We start from the raw sequence: 27,302 nt of genomic DNA on the forward strand, positions 1-27,302 counted from the left end.
GGTTGCTTAATGAACAAAATGGTAAAAACCAAAACAAAACAAACAAAAAAGCAATTTTTACTAAACGTCTGCTTTAAAAATATTCAAATACTTTTAACTCTTAATAAATATAAATGTTTAAAAAATGCTTCCAGTAATTCATTCAATCATCAGAAATACACTCATGTTTAACCAGTAATTTACTGTATCACTTAGGGATGACCTTTTTTTTTTTATTTTTATTTTTTAAGTTGTCAGTGGACCTTTATTTATTTCTATGTGGTGCTGAGAATTGAACCTAGTGCCTCACCCATGCTAGGTATGTGCTCTTTCACTGAGCTACAACCCCAGCCCGTAGGGATGGATGGCATTTGACTGCAGGACCCTTTAAGAGAAACCTGTCAGAAGCTTAAATAAGCATAGTGGTTATTCTTCTTATGTATGAAGAAGTTCAGAGGCTAGCAGTCTAAGTCTGGTGCATGCCATAAAGATCCAAGCTCCTTCAATTTTTCCACTTTAATACCCCCAGAAAGTAGTTGTCTTCTGTATGCCAAAAAAACACAGCTCTGCTACTTCTAGCTTTCATGTCTGTACTCCAAGCAGGATGAAGAGATAAGGGCAAAGGTTCATATTTTTCAAGCCCATTCTTTTGTATTAAAAAACCCAGCATCTTTATTAAGCAGGCTTCTACCTGCACCTTTTACCTTGCCAGAGAAGAGTAACAGGGCCACCCTTAGCAGGAACTGTGTGGGGTTTTTTTGGTACCAGGGATTGAACTCAGAGGTGCTTTACTATCAGGTCCTTGCTAAATTACTTAGGGCCTCATTAAGTTGCTGATATTTGTCTTGATCCTGCAATCCTCCTGCCCCAGCACGGAGTCACTAGGATTATAGATGTGAGTGAGCTACTGCACCCAGCTAGGGAAGTATTTTTAACTAGTTGCATTATCATCTCCCTCACTCAAAGTGTTCTGCTAATGGAGAAGATACAATAAGGGGAATTCATTTAATTATGAAATTCTCTGTCGCTATTAATGTCAGATTTATGAAATTTGATGACCTGAAAAAATGCTCACAATGTAATGTCAACTAAGAAGGGAGGACAGAAAACACACATAATACAATCTCAATTTTGTTTATAAAATATAATTTACATACATATACACACACATATTGCAAGTAACGAAATGTCAATATCTATAAAGCTGACGTTTCCTGTCAAAGGATTATTGATGAATAGACATAAATTTTGTTTTATTAAATTTTTTTCTGTATTTTCTAAGATGAACAGGGGAAAAATGTTATTTTAAAAGACATAAAAAAAGAAATATTTTTTAAAAATACCTTATGTACTTTCAAAGAAGACTAAATACAAAATGCTTTACACTTACTCGTTTTCCTCTTCATTGTCAAAAGAAAGGAGGCTGGTGTTTTTTATTTGCTTTTGTGAGTTCTTTTTAACTAAGTCCTGCTTATTTACTTTGTCTTCACTTGTTATCTTCTTTTTTGAGCTTGCTGTTAAACCTGAATATTTTTCATCTGAGGGACGTTTGACTGGTTTTCGATACATGATTCTTCCATCAGCTGGAGCTGGTTCTTCATCTGAAGCAAAAACAAAATTAAAGATTTTTTTCTCATTATTTTGCCATTAACAAGAGTCAAATGTCAAAAATATTCTCATACTGTATTTAAGGATATCCTTGGAGTAAATTCAGTATGGGCTTCTAGTTATATGACCCTCAAGATCAGCATTCACTTGCAAATGCTGTATCCCTAGTCCAATCAGGTTGTATGTTTCAGTATTTTTGAAAAGTGTTTGGAATTACTGTATTTTCCCACAAAGCAATGTAATAGTTGTTAGGAAACCACATTTCAGGCACTAATTAATACATAGAACTTCATTGACTTGTTTGTAAACTTTACTACTTTTTTTTTTTTTTAAATATGGGGCTTTTACTTAAACTCACCCCTAATCCTCAAAACAACCCACTAAGTACACTTGTTGTCTCCATTTGATTAACAAGGAACTTGAGGCTCAGAGATGAAATAACTGGCTCAAGATCTCATATCTGGTGAAGTGCCAAAATCAAGACTTGAACCAAGGACCAGCTCCTTCAAACAAGCCTCTCTATTATATAAAATAAGGCAATTTCATACTCCAGGCTCCTTAAATTATTAGAGAAACCAAATTACTTTCAGATATACCTGTTTTTGCAGCCTTTATTTCTGCTTTAATTTTCATGACTTCTTCAGCTGTCAAGTCTCCCTTTTTTAAAACCACCACTTGGGGCCGTTCATCTTCTTGGTCACTGTGATCAGCATCTTCATCTGGGAGCTGAGGCTGGATTCTCTAGGAGAAAACAAAATACAGCATGTAGATTACTTATCTTGAACCAAATACAAGTACTGCCTCTGTAAACAAGTGTAATGATTAAAATGAGAAGGGTAACATAACAACTAAATGAGATAGGAAATAATTTTTCAAGTAACTGCAAAGAATCTAACTACACCACACTAGGGAATAGGTTTACCTGCCAGTCACCCTGAATGCCTATCCAATGGGATTCATTTCCAAATCAGGAGGATTCCTGTTTGCATTTACATGATGGGTAATTCCATCATGCCTAGTCTACTCAGGACAGTGCTAAGCTATATCAATTCTCTCTGCTCCTCATTAACACTTTTTTTTTTTTTTTTTTTTGTACTGGGGATTGAACTCAGGGGCACTCAACTACTGAGCTACACCCCCAGCCCTTTTTTGTATTTTATTTAGAGATTGGGTCTGGATTTGAACTTGTGATCCTCCTGCCTCAGCCTCCCGAGCTGCTGGGATTACAGGTGTGCACCACCATGCTCCACTCATCAACACTTTTTACCTCTGTCTTTTCTCAGAGTAAGACAGAAAATAATCAAATGCCATCAAAGTAAGCAGCAAGTAAGAAGTGTTCTTGGGCTGGGGATGTGGCTCAAGTGGTAGCGCGCTCGCCTGGCATGCGTGCGGCCCGGGTTTGATCCTCAGCACCACATACAAACAAAGATGTTGTGTCCACCCAGAACTAAAAAATAAATATTTAAAAAAAAAAAAAAAAAAGTGTTCTTCTCCTACCTCTGTTCATTCCTTATCCCATGTAAGAGCTTCAGCTGTTTCCAAGTATATACAAATATATAGGTATAGAAAACATTTTGCACATAATCAAACTGTGAATATTATGACTTCTTTTTTTTATTTAAATTATGAAATTTCTCAAACATAAAATACAGGGAATAACATAAAAGAAAACATGAACTTATTATACACAAATGCTAAATGGTAACATTTTGCCAGTTGTTTGAGATTTCTAAAAAATGCCAGACATCATAAAAGCCCCCTCATTTTTTTTTTTTACTGAAAAATATGGTTGTTTAAGAGCTTTTTCCTACTATGAGAAAAACCTTATATACATTTTTGCTCATTTTTAGAAACTTATATGTAGACAAATTCTTGGAAGTGGAACTGTTGGGTTGAAAGATAAGCACACCAAAAGTGTCTTCAACATATTATTCAAACAGCTCATTATTCCACTTCTCATTGAGCTCTGTGTCCCTAACAGGGTACAAAGCCCTGCATGACTTGGCCTCAGCCTATGACTACAGCTTTCTCCCATACCACTCTCTTGTGGCTCTAGACTGCAGTCAGGTTTGAGTACTTGGATACCTCCAAACATAAGGGCTCCTTTATCTCCTCCTTTGTCTCTGAACAAATCCCCATTGCCTCTGGCCAACTGCTATTCAAGCAGCCTTTAGAACTCAGATCTTCTAGAATCTCACCTCTTTTTCTTTTGTACACTGTAGATAGCTCATAGGAAGCAAGTACCACACTGTGTTTTCAATGCTTTGTCTGTCTCCAGTAAGCAAGCTCCTTTGAGAGGGGCGCTGTGTTTCATCTCTGTATCTAGAGGCACACAGCCTAGAAAATAGAAGGGACTCAAGAAATACTTGCTGATCTACTAATGAATAACCAATAGATGGGTTAATGTTGAAAAATCTGAAATTCTGACAAGTTAGTCAAAAGTTCATTCATCTTTTTAGTGTGGGTCTTAAGTGCCCAAGTCCCATTACTCAATAAGCTCATTCTCTTTAATAATATCCGTTAGTTTATTGACTATTCATCAGTTGCTGCCTATTTTTCTCTAAACGTTTCTAATAAGTGATCACAATCAAGTAGGTAATTAAGCATTTTTAGCAAGGAAATGGAAAAGTAAAATTATTTCCAATATTCTTTAGACTTGAGAATCATTAATTCTGATTCTCTTTTTTTATTTGACGAACTAGAAAACTAAAGAAACAGTGTAAGGAACAGTGACTGTTTAAAGCCACTTCTGAATTAACTCTCAAGAAGATCAATAAGATGATTTATCTCAATTATTATGATTTCCCACAAAAGTCAGTTCTTTTTGTTAACAGATCACTAAAATGCTAATTGTATTGCCAAATTCATTAAGAATTGTTTGGGAAGATTGTTACAATCAAGATTGTTACCACAGGGGCAGTGGTAGAGTGCTTGCCTAGCATGCGTGAGGCACTGGGTTCGATCCTCAGCACCACATAAAAATAAATAAATAAAATAAAGATAGTGTGTCCATCTACAACTAAAAAAAGAATTGTTACCACAGAGGTAAAAATCAGAGTGATTGATCCCCATGACCAAAAAACAATAGTTACATCTCCTGCATTCATTGTTGAATCCATGTCCCTTTTCCCAAAACTTACTGTTATTACTATTGTTTTTGGTCATAGGGATCAATCACTCTCTGATTTTTACCTCTATGGTTCCTTGTTGCCTATCTCCATCAATCCCTCCACTGCTTCTACATATAGTCCATAACTCACCATCCTCCACACCTTTACCCATGCAGTTCCCTTGTCTCTAATTGCTAACCTACCAGTGCTCAAGACTTAATCCAAATACCCCTCCTCCACGAAACCTTACCTGAAACAAGCAGGCATCCAACCAATTGTAACTTCATTCATTAATGTCAGACACAGTGCTTGGACAATAGAGGGATTCCAGTAGGAATTTAGAGAGTCTGATTTAGTGAAGGAGGTACAGAGGAGAGGCACAAGTGGATGAAATACAAAATGAGTATTAAAGAGGAGATATGGATAAAGTAACAAGTAGGAAAAAGAATAACTGGGGGTTCTGAAGGCCTTCAGAGAGATGATGGTCTGTGCCTACAGATACGAAACAGGGCAGGAAGGTGTTAAAAAGAAAATGACACTTTAGAAATCCATCTCTGTGTCTTTTCAGAGCCTGGCACAGTGCTGGGTTTAGCACATACTCAATGTATTGAGTAACTTCATGTAAATCAATTTTGTCCTCTCTATGAAGCTCTAAGTGACCTTAGTGCAAATACTAGAGACACAATGCTAAATAAAACTGTTTTCCCACGTATCCTCTAAGCATAATGGTCTGTTACTAATGAAAGAGTTGGGGCAGTTTTGGTGTAAACCAGCTAAAGCAGAAGCCCAAGAGGGCTCAGTGGTTGATTCCTACTGACATCCCGTCCCATCGTATTTAAGGTTTTGCTTACTTTGTTTTTAAGAATATGCTTAATTTATTTTAACAACAAAACAGAAATAGATACAGGGCGTTCATCAAAATACACTCGAGACTCGAGTCTTAGGATATCAGGTCATTTGACCGAGTGGCCTGTCCTCTCATCTGGAAAACGGGGACGGTGCTATTATCCAACCTGCTCACAGGTTGTGCGATATGCAGGCGAGAAGAGATAAGAAAGCCATCTTTCTTAACCAAGGACCAGGAGCTTCACCTACGTCAGCTCATTTTCGAGAAAGCAGCCGCGCTCTAAAACAGAGCTTCCTAGACGCAGGAGGATGTATGGTTTCAACAAGTCCTGCCCACGGTCCGAGGTCCACCAAATTGGGGTGAGGAGTAACCGGCCTGCAGGAGCCGGAAATGGTGGACCGGGAGCGTTTCCGAGGTAACGCGACTGCAGCGCTCACCTTGCTCTCTATGGTGGGCCCTTCCCTGTACCCGACCCGCTCCTTAAAGCGGGACAGGAAGGCGGGTTCGGCGGGCCTCACGTACGACACCTGGTTCCGCTTGCTCATGGCGGATCTGGGTAAAACCCTTTCGAGGGCTGACAGTCCCCAGATGTGACGGCGCTGGCCGATGACGTCAAGGCCACGCCCCGACGGAGACCGGGCAAGTCGGTGTGCGTGTGACGTCAGCGTCTGGCCGGAGCGCCAAATTCAAATTCTCGCCATCTTGGGCGGGCGGGACCGCTGCAGGGCGGGAGGTGGAGGCGTCGGCTGAGCAGGTTCCAGGTTCCAGGTCCAGGGCTGAGGGCGCTATGGCGCCGGGCTGCAAAAGTAAGTCGGGGGCCGCGGTTTCGTGACCCAGTTACGCCCGAGATACGACGACGCGAGGCTTCCCGTAGGGTTGTCCTGGGTGAAGGACAGGAAAGATCGGTGATCATCTTGGAATCCGTGCTGCACAGAGAGCGAGCTGGCAGACCACTCTCAGCGTTCCTTCTGCATATTGGCGCGTGCGGGGAGCTGGCACACAGCAGTGGGGAACCGGAGCCCTAAGACTAGAATCTGTTCTTCTTCTTCCTTCTTTCCATCTTGCTGCTTCTTTGCCGGCCCTCTTCTTTGTCCGCTGCGGGCTGCCTGTCTAGGTGGCCCTGCCTGAGGGTCAGCCCTTACTCAGTGATCACTACCTTCTGCAGGTTTCCATATTTCTGACTTTCTCAAAAGGAAGGATTTATCTATGTCCCAAACACGTCTTTCAAGCACAGATTGCAGCAATATCTTTATTGTAGTCGCCCTTTATCCTCAAGGATACATTCCAAGACTCCCAGTAAATTAGTCACAGTAACATATTAACAATAACAAATAATAAGAACAGTTAGAATAGTACACTGTAATAATAGTTATGTGAATGTGGTCTTTCTAAAAATCTTACTGTATTCATCCTTCCTTTTCTGAAATGAGATGATACAATGCCTATCTGTAAGATAATTGAGATGAATGAGCTATGCAATGTGACACAGGCTGCAAAGCTTACTTGAACAAAAACACTGATACCTACCACTAGATGATCTAATGATAACTGAAGCAGCTACTAAATGACAATTAGGAGGGTAGCATATGGAATGTGAATATGTGCTGGCTGGAGGGAGTGGGATGGTATGGGATTTCGTCTTGCTACTTGTAACAACAGGCCTTTTTTTGCTGCTTTCAATATTTTTTTTCTTGTTTTTGACTTTCAGAATATTTAGTATAATGTGTCTATCTGTACACCTCTTTGGTTTTCTCCTATTTGAAGTCCTCCAAGTTCTGGATGTATTGATTCTTTTCCTGTGAGAGCACTTTAACTCTGAGGAAGTTCAGTTAGTTATCCTGGAGCCAAATGTTAGTTTTCCATATTGATGCCACATTCCATATAAATATTTGTCTTGTAATAAGGAAGTCTCGTTAGCTGTTAAGAGAACACAAAGGTGGGGCACAGAAGAGAACACAAATTATGGCAGGCATCAAATTAAGGGCCCTGGGAATTTGCCATTTTGATGGTTTCTCAACAGTTTTTATTCTTCATGTTGTTTGTCCTCAGAGAGTCATGGCAAGAGCATCCTGATCCTAATTAGGCACCTAGTTTCTGAAGCTAATAAAGTTGTTTGAGGGGAATGGGTAAGGCCCATACCAAGCTTTTCATACCTTACAAGCAATGAGTTAAGGTGGGAGAGCAGAGAAAAATCTTGTACTATCTTTTAATGGCTGTCAGCCCATGATTTAAGGCCCAGGATTGCATTTGTCCTTTATCCCTATGGTGGTCTCTGTCTCAGGGGAGTGAGAGAAGCAGGGAGACTGTTGTAATAACCCAAGTAAAAGATGTTGCTGGCTTGATTCTGCAGTGGTAGCAGTGGATTTGGCAAGAAGTTTAAGATTACAGATATATTTTAAAGTTAGAGTCAGGGAGTTGCTGACAGATTGGCTCCAGTGAGAGAGAATGGGGTTAGGGATGACTCTATGATTTTTGGCCTGAACAACGGGAAGGATGGAATTGTGATTTACTAGATGAAGCAGAACATTGGTGTGGCACAAGGGAATCAGGAGCAGGTTTGGACACATTAAATTTGAGACATTACCCCCTGGACATCCAGTTGTAGATTTCAAGTAGGCAATTAGGAAAGCAATCTAGAGAGAACATTTAAATTTGGGAATCATCAGTATATACCTAGCTTTTAAAACCATGGGGCTGGACAGCATTACCACCTTAATGGGTTGAGATAGAATAGGTAAGAGGATCAAGGCCTCAGCCCAGGAGCATCATACCATGGATGTGAGGGATGGGGAGACTGAAGAGTGTCAGCAACTGAGGAACAAGTTAGAGAATGGGATTTCCATAAACTAATTATAATCATCTTTAATGATTTATCTTTTTTTTTTTAAGCCGAGTTACGCAATGTGACAAATTCTCAGTCTAACCTGCCAAGGTAAGAAAAAAGTCTTATTGATGAGCTCCCAAAAAATTAGCAATTTTATATTTCTAGAATAAGTATTTAGCATAGTAAGGGGTACTTGTTTTAAAATTTAGCTTAGTCCTCAATCAGCTGGAAATATGGGAAAATAATATACTTCCCCTGCCCTCTTAATTTCCAAATTAAAATAAGGGATTGGTTACATAATTCTCCCTTGGAATGACTTTTATTTTTGCTGGTAAGAGGGAATGAGAGACAAGCAGTGTTTATATCCCTTTGAAAAGAACTCCCTTTATTTCCAATAAAGGTTTATGAAGGTGCCTATCATGAACTAACTCAATAAACAGTATGGGTCATTGAGACTTTATAAGAGGTAAATTTAAATGGAGTATGTCTTGGACTTTGTTGGGGAAACTTATTATAAGAAATATTAGAGGCAACATGAAACTCAGATCCTTTACAATTTTCTTTTCTCCAATAAACTTAGCTGTTACTTTCTTTTTCTTTAGTAATGAAGGTGATGCCATCAAAATTTTTGTGCGAATTCGTCCACCTGCCGAGGGCTCTAGGTCAGTTGATGGAGAGCATGGCTTGTGCTTATCTGTGCTTTCCACAACAAGTCTCCGGTTGCATTCCAGCCCCGAGCCCAAGATCTTCACATTTGATTATGTTGCAGACATGGACACCACGCAGGTAATGAAAACTGGAAGCTTAACTTTTCACTTGAAATATACAAGTCTTTGTTATTTGTAAAGATTTAATTTTTGATCTCTTTAGTTTGACTGATTTAAGTTCAAACATTCCATGAATATTTCAACTCTAATTTTATTAAATAGCTTTCTTCTTTATTCATAGAATTTTGTGATAGAATAACACAAGCCTGTTTTACTTTGCTTCTCCACTCAGTGATGGAGGTTAATGGAGGAGTACTTTTTGGGGCCGCTTGAGTGATTGATGAGTACAATTAGCCACCTAGTTTAAGGATTTTAGAATTACTATGATGACAATAAGGTCAATTTAATTAAGATCTAGTCAGCACTAGCCAGTAGAACTTTTTGCATTAATGGAAATCTTTTATATCTGAGCTGTTTATCACAGTAATCTATAGCCACATGACTAAGTTTAATTAAAATTAAATAAAATTTTAAATCGGTGCCTTATGTACATTAGATACATGTGACTGTGTTGAGCATTTGAAATGTGGCTAGTGTGTCTGATGAACTAAATTTTATTTAATTTTAATTAATTTAAACTTCAGTAGCCACGTATAGCTAATTCTTACTATACTGTACATCATGAGTCTTGATTATTCTCTTATACATATGTTTTTGGTGAGCTATTTAGAGCTTTAGATCATTTATCTTTTCATCTATGGCATTGCTAGCCAATAGAAATATAAAAGCCACATGTATAATTTTAAATTTTCTAGTAGACACATTAAAAAGAAAAGTATAAAGACTCAGGTAAAATTGATTTTAAAAATATATCTTATTTAACTCAATATGTCCAAAGTATCATTTCAACATGTAATCAGTGTAAATTATTGAGATATTTTCCTTTTTTTTTCCCCTACACTCAGTCTTCAAAATCTAGTGTGTGGCCAGGCATGGTAGTACATGTATGTAATCCCTGTGACTCAGGAGGCTGCGGCAGGACGGTTGCAAATTTGAAGCCAGCAACTTAATGAGACCTTGTCTCATAATAAAAAAGTTTAGACAATCCTCAGCACAAAAAAAAAAAAAAAAAAAAAAAAAGTTTAGAAAGGGCTGGGGATGGAGCTCAATGGTTAAGCTCCCCTGGTTCAATCCCTGGTACCCCAAAAAGAAAAAAAAATCTAGTATGTGTCTTACACTTTCAACTCATCTCAATTTTGACTAGCAGTGTTTTAGGTACTCAATAGTCAAGTGTGGCTTGTGGACAATGTAGATTTAGGGGTTCTTGAGTTGTTGATAAGACTGCATCTACTTATATGCAAAATTCAAAATAAAAATCAGATATTATTTAGTATAAACTTATGAGAAAATAGCTGAATAAGTCATAGGGTTATGTGTTAATACCAGATTAATATTTGTATGCAATATGCTATAAAAATTTTACATGAAATTTAGTTGTTTTTTTTTTTTAATTTATAAATTTAACCTCAACACTTCTTAAAAATAGTATGAACTCTATTTCATAGAAATAGATGAAGGTAAAGACAGTCAAGTAGGCACTGAGTTAGATTTCTCATGTCCTGATGTTTGGCCAGACTCTGTCCTGCCCTTGATAGATGTGCACTTTAAATCTATAATTATATGGGAGATTAATAGATTTAATTATGGTTAAAATTTTATTGCTTAGATGTTTCAGACATTTTTCTATAGTGGATGTAACCATGATGTCATAAGTTTGTTTAAAAAATCTTAGCACTCAGTTTTTCTCATTATATTGTAGAATATAGTTTAGGAAAAGGTTTTCATTTTTCTGAAATGTTAACGTGTTTGGTACTTACATTTGTAGGAATCTGTATTCTCAACTGTAACTAAAAGCATTGTGGAGTCTTGCATGAGCGGCTATAATGGTACCATCTTGGCATAGTAAGTTGTTGACTGTATCCACATATAAGAGTACAGTAGTAAATGTTTTTATTGGCTTTTGATTAGCTTTCTATTGCTGTTTTAATAAATTGCCCCAACTTAGTTGCTTAAAACCATATAAATTTATTAGCCTCTGTTTTAGCAATTTTGGGAAATCCTGTCTCAAAGTAAAAAGGGCTGGGATGTAAGTCAGTGGTAAAGTGCCCCTAGGTTCAATCTCCAGTACCAGGAAAAAAAATTTTCAACATAGGTCTGACTGGGCTAAAATCAAGGTGTTAACAAGATCATGTTCCTTTCTAGGAAGCTGTACTAGAAAATCTATTTTCTTTCTTTTCCTAGTTTCTAGAGGGCACCCAGATTACTTGGCTTACAGCCCCCTTTCTTTATTTTCAAAGCCAACAATGTACAATTCCTCAATTCTTCTTTCTTAGTCACATCTCCCTTTAACTACAGTGGACAAGGTTCTGGGATTTTAAGGACTTGTGTGATTAACTGAGCCCCACCTGATAATCAAGGTGTGGGATTAAGCTCTGCTTTATGGAGAAGAGAGTATCTATGTGTTAATATTTGAAATTCTTCTGTAAGAAAGATTTGTCTTCTTGGGGCTGGGATATACCTCAGTTAGTAGAGTGCTTGCCTTGCATGCCCAATACCTGGGTTCAATCCCCAGCATCAAACAAATAAATAAATATAAAGATTTGTCTTCTTTCTTTCATATGGACATATGTATATTTATAGCATACTTTGGGTTATAATCCAATGCTACATTATTTCTTTGGTTGCTCACATCATTCAACTTTGGCCCCTGGGAGCTCTTGGGGTTGGTTTCTGTGTCCATTTGCCATATTCTACCCTTGTGTATTCTGAGTACTTCCTTATTTTGTGATATTACAAGATGCTGTGGGCTCAAGGAATCCTTGTTCTTTTTTTTAGAAACCAAGATCTGGGTGGTAGGTGTGTTTGTTGGAATTGAAGAGTGACAGTTTCTAGGCCTTCTCAGTAGACAGATCTAAGTCGTATATGTATATATACTAAGTCATGTATATCTATAATTGTTTCTGTGCCTATCCATTTGTGTGTACATGTGTGTAAAGGGAAACATTATTTCATACTGATGGCTGATCCTAATCCATAACCACTGTTAACTTTCCTTGCTGGTAGTGAGAAACCTGACTTCTACTGTTTACCATTCATTTACTAATTTGTGTAACCTAGTATACAGGTAAAGCAGTTTCGGATTTATTTGCCTGTATCCCTATGAGGTGAATATTTACTGAGTATAGTGTTTATGTACAATTGTTTTTTGTTTTTTTTTTAAGCCTTATAATTTTGAGTCAAAATCCATTTTCTAAACTTTTTTAGGTCAACTCCTTTCCTACCTGCTCACTTCTCTGCAGTTATGTTATAATATTCTATTCTGAGATCCTTAATATCCTGGTGGATATGCTTTTGTTTGTGTGCATACTTTAAAGTTCAACCTTTGTGCTTTATAGTTGTATTGGTTTTGAAAGATGCATGGTATCAGGTATTTTCTGTTGGTACCACAGAGTTCCTTCACCTTCAAATTCCCTAGGGGTCCTCTTTGTAGTCAGCCACACCCTGCTCCTCCCAACCCTTGTCATCCAGGGTATACTCATGTATTTTCCATTCCTATAGTTTGCCTTTTCCAGAGTGTCATTGGTGGAATCATACAATATGTGACCTTTTGAATCTGGCTTCTTAATCTTAGTAAATGCCCTTTGGGTTTGTCTGTGTTGTCTACATTCATGGATTATTCCTTTTTTTGATGCATAGTATTTTTTTGTATGTGAGGACACACCAGTCTGTTGATGCATTCACCCTTTAAAGGACATCTTGCTGGGTTCCTTTTTTAGTGATTGTGAATAAAGCTGCCATAAACATTTAAATTTGGTATTTGTGTGAACATAAGTTTTCAAATCACTTGAGTAAATACTTAGGAATGCCAATTCTGGATCATATGGTAATTCTATGATTAACTTTATAAAAAACTGCCAAACTATATTTTAAAGTGGCTGTAGCATTTTATATCTACTCAATCATGTGTATATCTGAAGTGAATAATGATCCTGTTTTTCTAAATGTTGGCAGCCTGCAGACGTTGCAGTGGGCTTGATGTTGGAATAATAGCTGAAGTCCAGAAGGCGTCATGATAGTGTGATTATTTTTTTTTTCCTAAATCTATGTAGAACTAGGTTTTAATAGATGTACTGATTTTTGTATTCATTTTGAGCAGCTGTTAGGTACAAGGGGTTTGTTTTGTTTTTGTTCTGTCTATGTATCCTGATTCTTCTATAACTTGCTCAAAAAACAAGAAAAAAAAGAATATATTAAGAAGTTAGAAGCCTAGCACTCACTCTGCACATATATTCCACTTTGCCTTTGCTTTTCGTGTTTATTTTTCATGTAGTCAGCAGATCTAAATGTTCTCTTTTGAGCTATGAGGCTGAAAAGTGTTTCCTGATATATCTTCCTCAGAGATTAAAGACTTTTTCCATAGAGTATTTGGAATGTTGAAGTTCAAAATGATTTTGAAGTAGCCTCAATTGCAGGGATTGTGTATCTTCACAACTCTTTTCTTTGAGAATCCTGTAAGCCATACTACTAATAATATTTAATTTATGATATACTCACTAATAACTTAATGAAAATCACTTTGGAGTTGTGAGTAAAAATAAGAAGCACTTAGAAATGAGTGATTTATTTGTTGGGTGATTATACTTTCTGGTTTGCCTAGGACAGTGCTAAATCTAGAGTAATTGTTAATGGTAGGTCCTTCATTCTCAAGTGCCTGTTGGGACAGTAGTTCATAGGGTTACTCTAGTTGTAGAGTACTCAGTAATATCCATTTCTCATTCTGAATTACCAAAGAACTTTCCTCCGTACTTCTAAAATTAGGAGATAACAATTAGAACATACTTTTTTTCTGGTTTGGGGGGACACTTGACCAAAAAGAAAATTTCATACTTTATTTATTATTTATTTGCAATACTAAGAATTGAGCCCAGAGGCACTATCACTCAGCCCTTTTCTTTTTCTTTGTCACCTTTTTTCTTCTTTGTTTTTCTTTTTCTATTTCTCTTTCTTTTGCAGTACTTGGGATTGGACTCAGGGTTGCTCTACTACTGAGCTACATCCTCATCCCTTTTTATATTTTATTTTTGAGATATGGTCTTGTTAAGTTGCTGAGGCGGGTTCCGAACATGCAAGCCTTTTGTCTCAGCTTCCCAAGTAGCTGGGATTACAGATGTACACTGATGTGCCTGGCAGAATTTTACTTTTTTTTTTTTTTGCTCTAAATCTGAGCTAAAATCATTTGACACTATGATTGACATTTATTTATTTATTTAAAGATAGAGGAGAGAGAGAGAGAATTTTTTTTTAAATATTTATTTACTTTTTTTAGTTTTTGGCGGACACAACATCTTTGTATGTGGTGCCGAGGATGGAACCCGGGCTGCACGCATGCCAGGCGAGCGCGCTACCGCTTGAGCCACATCCCCAGCCCTGACATTTATTTTTAACTTACAAGTTTTTAATTTTTAGTTTTTTGTTGTTTCTGTTAAGTGGCATAACAAAGGAGATAGGATTCTGGGCACAAAATAAAACCTATATTACATAATGGTTTTTAAAATTGCCATAGTTTTAAACAAAGACGTTTAATATCTTCTTAAGACAAAGCATTTAGGAAAGGAATTGTTGCATTTTTTAGAATAGCAAAAACTGAAAATGGTCCAATTAATTTTGGTAAAATAAATTATGCTATAAGATTTCATATGCATTAAATAGTATGTGGTTATTAAAAACAATGGGGCAGACATCATTCCCTGACTTAGATATCTGAGATAAAATTAAGAGCAAAGCAGATTGCAGAACCGTACGAATCTCACTTTTTGTAAATGAAAATTCTGAATATTATCTAGAAGCATTTACCAGATAATTGATAGTGGTTGGTTCTTAGTACTGGAATTGGAGGGAAAGAACTAGATCATTTGTGTTTTATCTAATATAATTTAGAAATAGAATAACTTTGTGGTGAAAATTTATATAATAGTAGACCATATTAAAATTAGAAGGATAGTCTTCTAAATTTTGTGTGTTAATATATAAAACCTTTTTCACAGTGGGCAGACTGGCTCAGGGAAGACATTTACTATGATGGGTAAGTAAACTAAAGATTAATATTTGCTATCTTAATGTATGCTTTCGGTGATGACAACATGTAATACATTTTGGGTGAAGGCATAATTTCTATATGTGATGTTGATCCCATAAAATTAGGGATATTTCCTAGGCCAGATGATGAGTTCCTGGATAGCAGAGTTCATGACTTAGTTGTGTTCACAGTTACGTTTCCTAGTTCGATGCCTAGCACAGACTTGGTGTTGGGTAAACACACCTTTCCTTTAATGGGCATTAATGATTTTTTATGTATTTCTATACTATATCACCAAGATCAAGAGTCCTAATTAGTAACTACTCCAGCCCCATGCCTAACTACTGCTGCTCTGATAATTAGATTTGCCTATTTTTGAAGTTTCAAAAATGAAATTTTGCTGTATGTGTTCTTTTGTTTGTTTTTTTCTCCCTCATTGTTTCTATTTTTTGGGTGCAGTAGTAGTTTATTTCCATTACTGTGTATTATAGTGTGAATATACTACAAATTTTTCATTCACTGTTGATGAACATTTGAATTTGGTCCCAGTTTGGGACCATATAATGCTGCTCTGAATATTTTTTCTTGTATTCACATTTTGAAGTTGTTTTGTTGGATATTTATCAGGGAGTAGAATTGCTAGATTATGGGATATATGTATTCTTAGCTTTAGTAGACACTGTCAAATAGTTTTTATTTCTTTTTTATTTTTTAAATATTTATTTTTTATGACTGCATGACCAATGTAATTCTGTAACCTATACACGCAGAAAAATTAGAAATTATATCCCATCTGATTCAAATGTATGATATGTCAACATTATTGCACTGTCATATGTAACTAATTATAACAAATAAAAAAAGAAAAAGAAAAAAATATTTATTTTTTAGTTGTAGTTGGACACAATACCTTTATTTTATTTATTTATTTTTATGAGGTGCTGAGGATCGAACCCAGGGCTTGCACATGCTAGGCGAGCGCTCTACCGCTGAGCCACAACCCCACCCTCTGTCAAATAGTTTTTAAAGTGATCTTTCTAGTTGTTCCACATCCCTTTACACACTTGATACTGTTTTTAAAATTTTAGATTTTTCTCTAGGTTTTTCACATTGTATTTTGCTTGCTTAAGGTTTTTGTTGTTGTTGTTTTTCTTTTGCTAATGCTTTTTATTTTTATGTGGTCAGATTTCAGGTTATTTATTTTTTTTTCTGCTTTTTTTTAAATACCTTTATTTATTTGCTTGTCTATTATTATTATTTTCCTTTCATTTTTCTTTTTTTTTAAATTTGTTTTAATTAGTTACACATGACAGTACAATGATCTTGACATACCATATATTTGAATCAGATGGGATATAATTTCTCATTTTTCTGAGTGTACAGGTTGCAGAATCACATTGGTCATGCCGTTACATATATACCCACAGCAATAATAATGTCTATTTTATTCTGCTATCCTTCCATTCCTCCCTTCCCCTCCCCTCCCCTCCCATCACTTTTCTCTACCCAATCTAATGTGACCCACTTCTTTTTTTTTCCTCCCACATCATCATACCTGTATTCTGTATAACAAAGGGGGTCTCCTTCCCTCTTCCATGCAATTCCCCTTCTCCCTCCCTTTCCCTCCCACCTCTCTTCCCTATCTAGAGCAGAGGTAATCTTCTCATGCTCTTCCTCCCTACCCCATTTTGAGTCACCTCCCTTATATAAGAAAAGACATTCAGCATTTGTTTTTTTGGGATTGGCTAACTTCACTTAGCATAATCTGCTCTAATGCCATCCATTTCCCTGCAAATGCCATGATCTTGTTATTTTTTAGTGCTCTTTAATATTCCATTGTGTATAAATGCCACATTTTTTTAATCCATTCATCCATTGAAGGGCATCTAGGTTGGCTCCACAGTCTAGTTATTGTGAATTGTGCTGCTATAAACATTAATGTGGCTGTGTCCCTGAAGTATGCTGTTTTTAGGTCTTTTGAGTATAATCCGAAAAGAGGAATAGCTGGGTCAAATGGTGGTTCCATTCCCAGTTTTCCAAGGAATCTCCATACTGTTTTCCAAATTGGCTGCACCAATTTGCAGTTTCACCAGCAATGTATGAATGTACCCCCCCCAATCCTTGCCTGCACTTATTGTTGTTTGACTTCATAATGGCTGCCATTCTTACTGGAGTGAGATGGTATCTTAGAGTACTTTTTGAAAGGCCAAGGTTCGTTGTTGGAGATTAAAATGCATACAGACAGCAGTGACAAAGATGAACACCTTACTGCAAGCTGGTGCTAGCTTATATAGAAAGTGAGAGTCAGTTATCTTAAACCAGGAAGCTCCGGGGGCCAATCATAGTAAAGGTCAGGTCATCACCTACTGTGCATGCATGTCCACCCTGCATAAGATTCATGGGGGGCACGAGCTGTTCACGATGGATCACAGAAGACAGGAGGGCCAATTAGAAGGTTTTCAAAACAGCTTGTTATCTGCCCACTGGCAACTTGCCCACCACCATGTCTGAAAGGCCTGGGAGTTCTCAGGGAGACTCCCAACAGTTTTAATTTGCATTTCTCTGATTGCTAGCGATTTCCCATTTCCGTGTATTTGCTGATTGATTGTATATCCTCTTCTGAGAAGTGTCTGTTCGGGTCCTTGGCCCATTTGTTGATTGGGTTATTTGCTTTTTTGTTGTTTAACTTTTGAGTTCTTTGTATATCCTAGAGATTGGAGCTCTCTATCTGATGTGTGAGGGGTAAAAATTTGTTCCCAGGATGTAGGCTCCCTATTCACTTCACATATTATTTCTCTTGCTGAGAAAAAACTTTTTAGTTTGAATTCGTCCCATTTGTTGATTCTTGGTTTTAATTCTTGTGCTACAGGTGTCTTATTAAGGAATTTGGGGCCTAACCCCACGTGATGGAGATTAGGGCTTACTTTTTCTTCTGTTAGACGCAGAGTCTCTGGTTTGATTCCTAGATCCTTAATCCATTTTGAGTTAACTTTTGTGCATGGTGACTCTCACTTTCTATATAAGCTAGCACCAGCTTGCAATAATGTGTTCATCTTTGTCACTGCTATCTGTGTGTGTGCATTTTAATCTCCAACAATGAACCTTGGCCTTTCAAAAATTTCATTTTACTGTATATGGATTTCCAGTTTTCCCAGCACCATTTGTTGAAGATGCTATCCTTTCTCCATTGCATGCTTTTAGCACCTTTGTCTAATATAAGGTAGTTGTAATTTTGTGGGTTGGTCTCTGTGTCCTCTATTCTGTACTATTGGTCTACCAGCCTGTTTTGGTTCCAGTGTATTATTTTTTTATTGTGGTGCTGGGGATCGAACCCAGTGCCTCACACGTGCTGGGCACGTGCTGAACCCCTGAGCCACAGCCCCCAGCCCTTTTCCCTGTTTTTTTTTTTTCCCCCCAGTGGCTTCTGAATTGTGAGTTGTTGTAAGGAAACTCTTCCTCTCTCTGAGGTTACAAGAACGACAAATACTAGAGTGCTTACAATGTGCCGGGTACTCTTCAAGGCACTGTTGTTCTGTGAATACAAGGCCATGTCCAGGTTCTTGTGGAGCTTATATTCCAGAGTGGTGGTGGGACATATGTACAATTAAAAACAAATAAATGTATAGTAATTATTCTAGAGGTTATAAGTGCCATAAAGAGAAATAAAGCAGTGTGGGGGATAGAGAAGAGCATGAGGTGCTGTTTTAGGTGGATGGTTAGGAACAACTTCTCAGGTCACAATTGAAATGAGAGTGGGTACTGAGACTATCCAGAGAAAAAACTTCTAGGCAGAGGCACAGCAACTGCACAGGCCCTGAGTTGGGCACATAGGCAATAGTGTGAGGAGCAGCAGACACCTACAGCCAGAGTGGAGTTTTCCAGAACAAGGGGCTTGTAGCAGGGGAAGTTGGAGCAGTAGCCTGCAGCCAATTCACATAGGCCTTGGAGAGAAATTCAGATTTTGTTGTATGATAAGAAGTTATTGGAAAGGTTATTTTAAAACAGGAATTACATGATTTGATATATAATTAGAAGAATTACTCAGGCATCAATGGAATAAAGAGGAAGGGTTCAAGAAGGAGCAGGATTAGTAACTATTTCCTTCTAGGCAAGTGATGATAGAGGTGCCTAAGGATATGTTGACGATCTTTAAATATTGTTCAAGAATATGGTGTAAGATTTCTGCTCTAATATTATTCTCTTTGCTCATTTAATTGCATTTTCTATCTTTGTATGCTTTTTTTCTTTCCACATTTTTTATTGGTGCAATATAGTTGTACATAATGATGGAATGTTATCCATTTCTTAAAAGTACAGTTTACAAGGACCATGTAAATATTCCAGGTGTAATCAATAAGGCCTTGCACAGGACAAGATTTTTAAATTGTTCTCTGTATCATTCCTATGCAAACCTGGATTCTGTTAGTTCCTTTAGTCTCTAAGGCATACTTAACTAAAATTTATAGTAACTTCTAGGTCTTTTCTTCAACACAGAAGACTTCTGTGACTTTAAAAGGTTTAAGAATTTCTCCCCACCAGCAAGTGAGCAAGCAGGTCTGCAGCAGACACCAGCTGAGTGTCCTCTAATCCAATTCATTTCTGACACCATCTATTTGAAGATAAAGTCAGATCTCATAGGTTTAAGGCTCAGTCCCCAAGACTGCCTATCTGCCCCAGTTTGTGGCTTATATTTCTGACAAACAAACTATAAACCCACAACCCCCTCTACCCCCACAACCAAAGACAAAGGACCAATTTCTTAACAAAAGATATTCTTATTTCTCGAATCACTTAGAAAATAACAAGGACTATAGGACCTTTGAACCAGGACTGTCAAACAAAACCAAGAAATATGTATCACATCATAAGCTGGGGTAGGATTCCTAAAACTCTGCTTAGGCATCCACTCGTTTCTCCTCCTTCCTCTTGTGTAAGGAAGTAGAGATAAGACTGTTTATCTCTCTGATAGAAATCTTGTAAGATATTGTTATTTTATCTTTCTTACCAGCTTGGCTTTTACTGCACAATTTAAACAATACTAGCTACTCCTAATTTTTAGTACTTGGTGTGTTTAAAGCATTGCTCCAAGTGTTTTACTTTTATACTCAGTTAATTCTAACAGTTCCATGTGTTAGATATTCCATTATTATCTCCATTTTATAGTTGAAAACTCAAGTTTAGGAGAGACTAAATAGCCTATGCTCACAATGTGGGGCTATGCTGTAGAATATGTCAATCCGTGAAACCAAATGTCACATGCAATAAATAAGTTAGAATTAGTTGGTATTTTTTTCATATCTTTTAATTCTTTCATGACAGTAGAATGTATTTTGACATATTATACATACATGGAGTATAACTTCCCATTCTTGTGGTTGTGTAAGATTTAGTTGGAATTTCTGATTCTTGCACATGGCAGTTGGAACAATTCCAAGCTTAATACCTAGATGGATTTTTGTGTTTGTTTAGGAAACGACCACAAAAAAATCAGATGGTGACTGCTCTGGGCCTTCAGTTCTACTGATTGACAGGTTCTAGCATCCTGTCTTTCACAGGCTTAAATGTAATGGTCAGAGCTGAAGTAGGAAATTGTACACTGTATCATCTTATTTTTATGTAAATTGCCTTTCAGTGTTCCTTTCTTGAAGGACTCTTGTAATAGAATGAAATTCAGGGCTGGGACTGTGGCTCAGTGGTAGAGCGCTTGCCTAGCACGTACAAGGCCCTGGGTTCAATCCTCAGCACCACATAAAAATAAATAAAGATATTAAAAAATATATTTTAAAAAATACAATGAAATTCAGGCCTTTTGTTTGTTTTACTTTTTTAGGACCATCTGAATCTGATAATTTTTCTCACAACCTGAGAGGAGTAATTCCACGAAGTTTTGAATATTTATTTTACTTAATTGATCGTGAAAAAGAGAAGGTAAAACTTACTATAAAAATAAAATGGTTCAACAAAATGTCTAGTTTCGAGTAGTTAGCTGCTAATAATTAGCTCAGGATACATAGAGGAGTGTGGATGATACTCTGTTCTACAATGTGTGTCAGCAAGTACGGTATTGAAAAAGCTTTCAATTCTTAAGATAAAATCAGTGATTCTGAGGGTTTTGTTTTCAAATTTAATTGAGTTTTTAGTTTGTACAAGAGAGAAAGTGTATATATATATATATATAAAAAGTGTATGTATATATATATATATATAAATCCTGACTAAGGAAAACAGATTCATCAATATACTAAGCCAGTCATCTACCTGTACCTGGGCTTTCCGGTATCCCTAGATCCTCCTGAAATCACTAGTGATTGGGTCCATCATTGCCTCCTTTGCAGCACCTGTGTGATATGCCTCCTATCATGTGGAGACGAGGTCTTCCCTCTCTTGCTGGCTCCAAGGTTGGGCCATTATTATGATTGTGCTTCCTCTTTGGCTTGGCAAATTTCAGTCTTAAGAGCTCTTAGTAATATATGTTCCATTACTGTGTACCAAGGAAAGTGATTTGATATCAGTTTATCACTTACTGCTTTTCAGAAACTATCCCAAGCTTGGCACAGTGGTGCATACTTCCAGTGACTCTGAAAGCTAAGGCAGGAGGATCACAAGTGTGAGGCCAGCCTCAGCAACTTAGCAAGACCCTGTCTCAAAATTTAAAAAGAAAAAAAAACTTAAAAGAGCAGGAGATGTGAACCCCTGAGTTCAATTCACAGTACCACCAAAAACAGGAGAAAAGAAACGATCCATAATATTTCAGTTAGACACATAAATTACATGCCAATAAAATAATTGAGTTTAGCAACATGCATTTCTGTGGTTAAAAATTCTAAAGTCTTTTAAAATGGATTGTTTTCAGTCTTTTAAAGAACATAATGTTTGTTTCAAATAAAACTTTATGAGAAAGTCCAAAATAAAAAACAGACTAAAATGAAATTGCCCAATTAACCTACTCCCTAAGCTGGCTCTTAGACGCCTCTGGAAACCTCCAGGGCTCTTGGGATCACACTTTGATACTGCTTTAAAATGTTACAATGTATTGAAACTAGTTATCTAAATTTTTTCCAATGACTTTTCAGTATCTTTATTAAAGGTTAATAGTGTGGGAAATTTACACCTTGTCAAACAGCTACAAGATTAATGCTGGTGAAAGCTGGGAGAACACGTGACAATGATGGCTCTAACTGAGGCTTCTTTTATAGGCTGGTGCTGGAAAAAGTTTCCTGTGTAAGTGTTCCTTTATTGAGATCTACAATGAGCAGATCTATGACCTGCTGGACTCTGCCTCAGCTGGACTGCACTTACGGGAACACATCAAGAAGGGAGTGTTTGTTGTTGGTGCAGTGGAGCAGGTGGTCACTTCTGCTGCTGAAGCCTATCAGGTACCCTTCCATGAGTATTTACTTGATGCTTAGGCAATAAACACGCTGTGAAAGCACCCCGATCTCAAAAAAGTAGAATGAGGTGCCAAAAATATTTCATGGAGGCATGATGCAAAATGCTCATGAAAAGAAAAAAGAATAGGGCAGGATTTAGTGAAAAAGAACTCTGAGCCACTTGATTTAGCATTATTTTGATACATTTATTCTAATCAAGTACTCTTTAAAAACACCCTGCAGGTGACAATTCATTAGTGTCCCTGTTTCTTAAGTTAGTCTGCCTGGGAACTGCTAGTATAAAGAGCCAGCTCTTCACTTCTTTCTATTTTTGCTTGCAAGTTGAGCGTCAAAAGCTAACTTCGGTTCAGGGCAAACCAGCAATGGAAATTTATAAAAATCTTCTCATATTTTACAGACGTTAAGTAATTTTTATACTGTAATATTTACTATATACAGAATATTGCAACATGCATGTAGTTACTAAGTTTAATTTTAAAATGAACATTCAAGACAATTTAAAACTCATATAGCACCAATATTATCCTTTTTTTCGTGTATTCCTCCTTATCCCCTGACTACTCCCCCAAATATTGTTGAATATGATTATCATTTGCTTCTGCTTTTAAACTACAAATATATATATACATATTAATATGTTGCTTTTGCTTCCTTTTGGGTTTTAAAAAATGGTTTATGTTCAACCTCCTATGAATTTTTAACTCAACATGGTTTATGAAATGCATCTGTGTTGCATTGCATCTATTTTCACTGCTATATAATATTACTAGTTAGTTTTTCCACCTTCAAAAAGTCTCTTGACTCAAACTTTTTAAACTGAGATTCCCCCAGTAAGAGGTAGGTTTTACATGTGGCTCAGTATGTATATAGATACATATGCAAAAAATCATGTTGGGATTTGATTGGATTACATTGCAGTTGTAGACCAGCTTGGAGTAATTGATACCTTTACAATATTTAGTCCATACATCAACATTTCCTCATTTATTTAGATTTAATGTTTTGTGATATTAATTTTAGTAATTTTCACCATAAAAGTCATGTAGTTTTCATTAACTTTATTACAGTATGCCTTACAATTTTTGATGCTCTTATAATCTCTTTTTAAAATTACATATTCTGTTTGATGTAAATAGAAATGCAGTTGATTTTTATAGAATGCTTTTTACTTAATTGGCTACCTTGCTAACTATCTTACAAAATCAGAAATGTATGTTAAATTCTTTCAGATGCTTTTTTCTGCTACTGCCATGATCATGTGCCTTCTTTTTCCTTTCAAGTGTTAACATGATAAAGGACTAGATTCAATTTTTAAACTTTTTTTTAGTATTTTTTCATCAATTTGAAAAATTGAGATCAACCTCTAATTTCCCTTTCCATAAGTGATCATATGCATGTTGAACTTAGATTTTCTGCCCTGAAGGGTAGGCACTCATGTTCTTGTTTAAAAATATAAAGGCTGAGCCTTGAAAAGGTTCAGCTAACTCCAGATCACACTACAGTAGAGCCAGGGTTGAACTCATCATTCAGACTCTAAAGCCTGCAATGTGAACCTTCATGTATTCCTGCTTGCCATAGGGAATAGAAAGGGAATAGAAAGGGAAAATAGGTACTTTACAGGCCAAGGGAATGGAGGAGAAAGAAAGAAAACAAAACAAAAGACTGGACAACTCTCTGAGTTTCAAGGTAATTCAGAATTTTTTTTTCCTTTGGTTCAACATTCTTATTGTGAAGAAAAGGGTTCAGAGAGGTTTTGTGATTTATATTAAGATAATACAGATAGAGTATGGCAAAACCCTTCTAGAAACTATGCCTGTTAGCTTCCTGTTTGTTCTTTTTTTTTTGTAACATGGAGAGAGAAAAAAAAAATAACTTGTATGTTCTTTGGTGGGCCAGTAATATTTCTTATCATACTTTACAGATTTTTTTATTGATTTTGGTGACTAACATGTATCACTTGAAATTTGTGAAAATATCATTTCTCTTACAAAGCTAGATAATGGAAAGATCGTAATAGGTGTTCCCCACCTCTGCTCTAGAGGGAGAATATATTTTGTGTAAATGTTGTGAAAGTAAATAACTGTAAATTAGTATTTTTCTTGTTAAATCAGTGGTTCTCAAATATTTATGTTAAGTTTGTCTTAAGTGTGCCTGCTGTGGCTTCTTGTAATACATTTTCCTCTTACCTAGGTGTTGTCTGGAGGATGGAGGAACAGACGTGTGGCATCGACATCAATGAACAGAGAATCCTCTAGGTCTCATGCAGTCTTTACAATCACAATAGAGTCAATGGAAAAAAGCAATGAGACTGTAAATATACGAACCTCCCTACTCAACCTGGTGGATTTAGCAGGATCTGAAAGGCAAAAAGATACCCATGCAGAAGGGATGAGGTTGAAGGTAAGAATGAGATTATGGTCTTCAGCCTATATGTGAATTCTTACCAGAAGTCAGTACACACCAGGTATTGTGGGGACTGCAAAGAAATAAAAATTTCTCCTATCTAAAAGGAGCAGATTTTTATTAGGTAGGGAAAGTGAATGGGATGGGCAAGTGGCAAGAATGTTTCAGGCTGGGGATGTGGCTCAAGCGGTAGCGCGCTCGCCTGGCATGCGTGCGGCCCGGGTTCGATCCTCAGCATCACATACAAACAAAGATGTTGTATCGGCCGAGAACTAAAATAAAATAAATATTAAAAAAAAAAAAAGAATGTTTTACTTCTTGCTAGAGGGGATAATGGTACTAGAGGTATTGTGTGCATATACAAATACTTAACAACAAATTCCACCATTATGTACAACTCTAATGTACCAATAAAAAATATGGAAAAAGTATCTGGAGAGAGAGAGAGAAGGAAAAATAAAGGAGGCATTGCTTTGCTACTATTCTAAAGTTGAAGTGTATATCAACAGGGGACAGAAAAAGAAGGATGTGAAATGGATTCCTTGGGGAAATGTGAAAAAGAAATAGTTCTTAAGTTGTCATCTCAAACAGGGACAGGGTTTGGGTAGGGAGGGAGGAACAGGGAATACATGCCCAGTTGGGTGACAAATCAAAGCTTATTGTATACGTGCAGAATGAGTATGGCATTGGCATTTTGGCATGGGAGAGTGAGTTAGAGAGGCAAGTAGGCCAGATCACTGAGGACAGGAGTGCCAGGCCAAGTTTGTTCTCAACTTTCCAAATACTGGGAAATAATTTTAAAAGTTTTGAAGAAATGAATGATTTCATGAAGAAAGCCTATTTTATGAAAAACTTGGACCCTCTAACCTACCACTGCCAGGATGAAGAGGGGAGAGCCTAAAGAGAAAGGAGACTGGTTATATTGTTTAATATTTCAAGTGTACAGGGTTGAGGACCCAGGCCTAGGCTAAGGTACTAGCAATGGTACCAGAGGTTCTGTGTAATGTATATTGATCTAATAATTGCAATGTGATCATCATTAAAATATGTGTGGATTCTATAGTTTAGGATATATATAAGTTGGGGGAGAGGTGTCAGAAATGGCAGAGGAGAGATCTTCTTTTTGCATTAAAAATGAGGCTTGAGGGGGCTGGGGTTGTGGCTCAGGGGTGGGGCACTTGTCTAGCACGTGTGAGGCGCTGGCTTTGATCCTCAGCACCACATAAAAGTAAATAAATAAAATCAAGGTATTGTGTCCAACTACAACTAAAAATATATTTTTAAAAAAATCTTACACAAAAAAGTGAGGCTTGAGCCTCCTGAGTTCTCATGCAGTTTCTGGCAATCTAAGGCTCATGTTTCTATTGATACATGATGCATAATAAAATAACATGTTTATACAGATGCTGCTTAGAGTAGGGTTACATGCCAGTACATCCATTGTAAGTTGAAAATATCATGAAGTTTAAAATGCACCGAATATATCTACCCTACTGAACATCATATTTCAGCAGTAGAGTAATTGGTAGTGTCATGGTCATTCCTTCTCAAGATCTTGAGGTCAGCTGGGAGTTGTGACATGCTACTGCTTCCTACTATCCTGAGAATGTTGGCTGACCTGCAGAAAGATGAAAATTCGGAAGTTGAGGGCTCTGGTTGTAACTCAGTGGTAGAACGCTTGCCTAGTTCATGTGAGGCACTGGGTTGGATCCTCAGCACCACATAAAAATAAAATAAATGTATTGGGTCCATCTGCAACCAAAAAAGTACTTTAAAAAAAATTTTTAAAATTGAAGTGCAGCTTCTACTGAATGTCCATTGCTTTTATACCATTCTAATGCTGCAGTGTACTTCAAATAGAAAACTATTAGGTGATAATTGAGCATACTGTTTTTTAGCTGAAAAGTCCATTATTATTAACTAATAGTCTCCAACTTGCCTTTCCATCCAAGATTGTCACTCTATTAGATCTATTTTAATTCAGAAAGTCACTTATTTTTGTTATTTTTTTTTTAATATCACTAAATTTTTTTATTTTTTTCCCAACACCTTAGGAAGCAGGTAATATAAACCGATCATTGAGCTGCCTAGGCCAAGTGATTACCGCACTTGTTGATGTGGGTAATGGAAAACAGAGACACGTGTGCTACAGAGACTCCAAACTTACCTTCTTGCTGCGGGTAAAGTAGATTACTGGATCCCTGCATTCTTTTAATTGTGCTCACTAAGGTTGATAGTGGAACATCTCTCAGTCTTGCTGGAAATATTGTGCCTTTTTGTTTTTCTTTCTTTATTTT

At 36.9% G+C, this 27,302-nt stretch overlaps 2 protein-coding genes across 5 annotated transcripts in view; one reads left to right on the forward strand and one right to left on the reverse strand.

Moving 5' to 3' along the window:
• The window catches only part of Kiaa1143 (KIAA1143 ortholog), a 13,041-nt gene extending 6,912 nt beyond the window's left edge, over positions 1 to 6,129 (reverse strand). For 2 of the 4 annotated variants that reach the window (XM_076844498.2, XM_076844505.2), the window contains exons 1-3: positions 5,982 to 6,129; positions 2,184 to 2,328; positions 1,370 to 1,580 (exon numbers count right to left, since the gene is read on the reverse strand). In XM_076844498.2, the coding sequence (XP_076700613.1) occupies positions 1,370 to 1,580; positions 2,184 to 2,328; positions 5,982 to 6,089 (464 nt within the window). In that variant the 5' untranslated portion in view covers positions 6,090 to 6,129. Of the gene's footprint in view, positions 1 to 1,094; positions 1,581 to 2,183; positions 2,329 to 3,785; positions 3,925 to 5,981 lie in introns of those variants that run through there. The other 2 variants (XM_077109250.1, XM_076844512.2) reach the window with 2 other exon arrangements.
• A 202-nt stretch (positions 6,130 to 6,331) lies between these two features.
• Positions 6,332 to 27,302, forward strand: part of Kif15 (kinesin family member 15) — a 55,069-nt gene continuing 34,098 nt past the window's right edge. Inside the window, exons 1-9 of the mRNA XM_076844427.2 lie at positions 6,332 to 6,350; positions 8,434 to 8,476; positions 8,971 to 9,154; positions 10,961 to 11,037; positions 15,180 to 15,217; positions 21,042 to 21,139; positions 22,408 to 22,587; positions 24,793 to 25,002; positions 27,060 to 27,185. Coding sequence (XP_076700542.1) covers positions 6,332 to 6,350; positions 8,434 to 8,476; positions 8,971 to 9,154; positions 10,961 to 11,037; positions 15,180 to 15,217; positions 21,042 to 21,139; positions 22,408 to 22,587; positions 24,793 to 25,002; positions 27,060 to 27,185 — 975 coding nt within the window. The remainder of the gene's footprint in view (positions 6,351 to 8,433; positions 8,477 to 8,970; positions 9,155 to 10,960; positions 11,038 to 15,179; positions 15,218 to 21,041; positions 21,140 to 22,407; positions 22,588 to 24,792; positions 25,003 to 27,059; positions 27,186 to 27,302) is intronic.

This window comes from Callospermophilus lateralis, chromosome 1, assembly GCF_048772815.1.
Source record: "Callospermophilus lateralis isolate mCalLat2 chromosome 1, mCalLat2.hap1, whole genome shotgun sequence".
NCBI lineage: Eukaryota > Metazoa > Chordata > Mammalia > Rodentia > Sciuridae > Callospermophilus > Callospermophilus lateralis.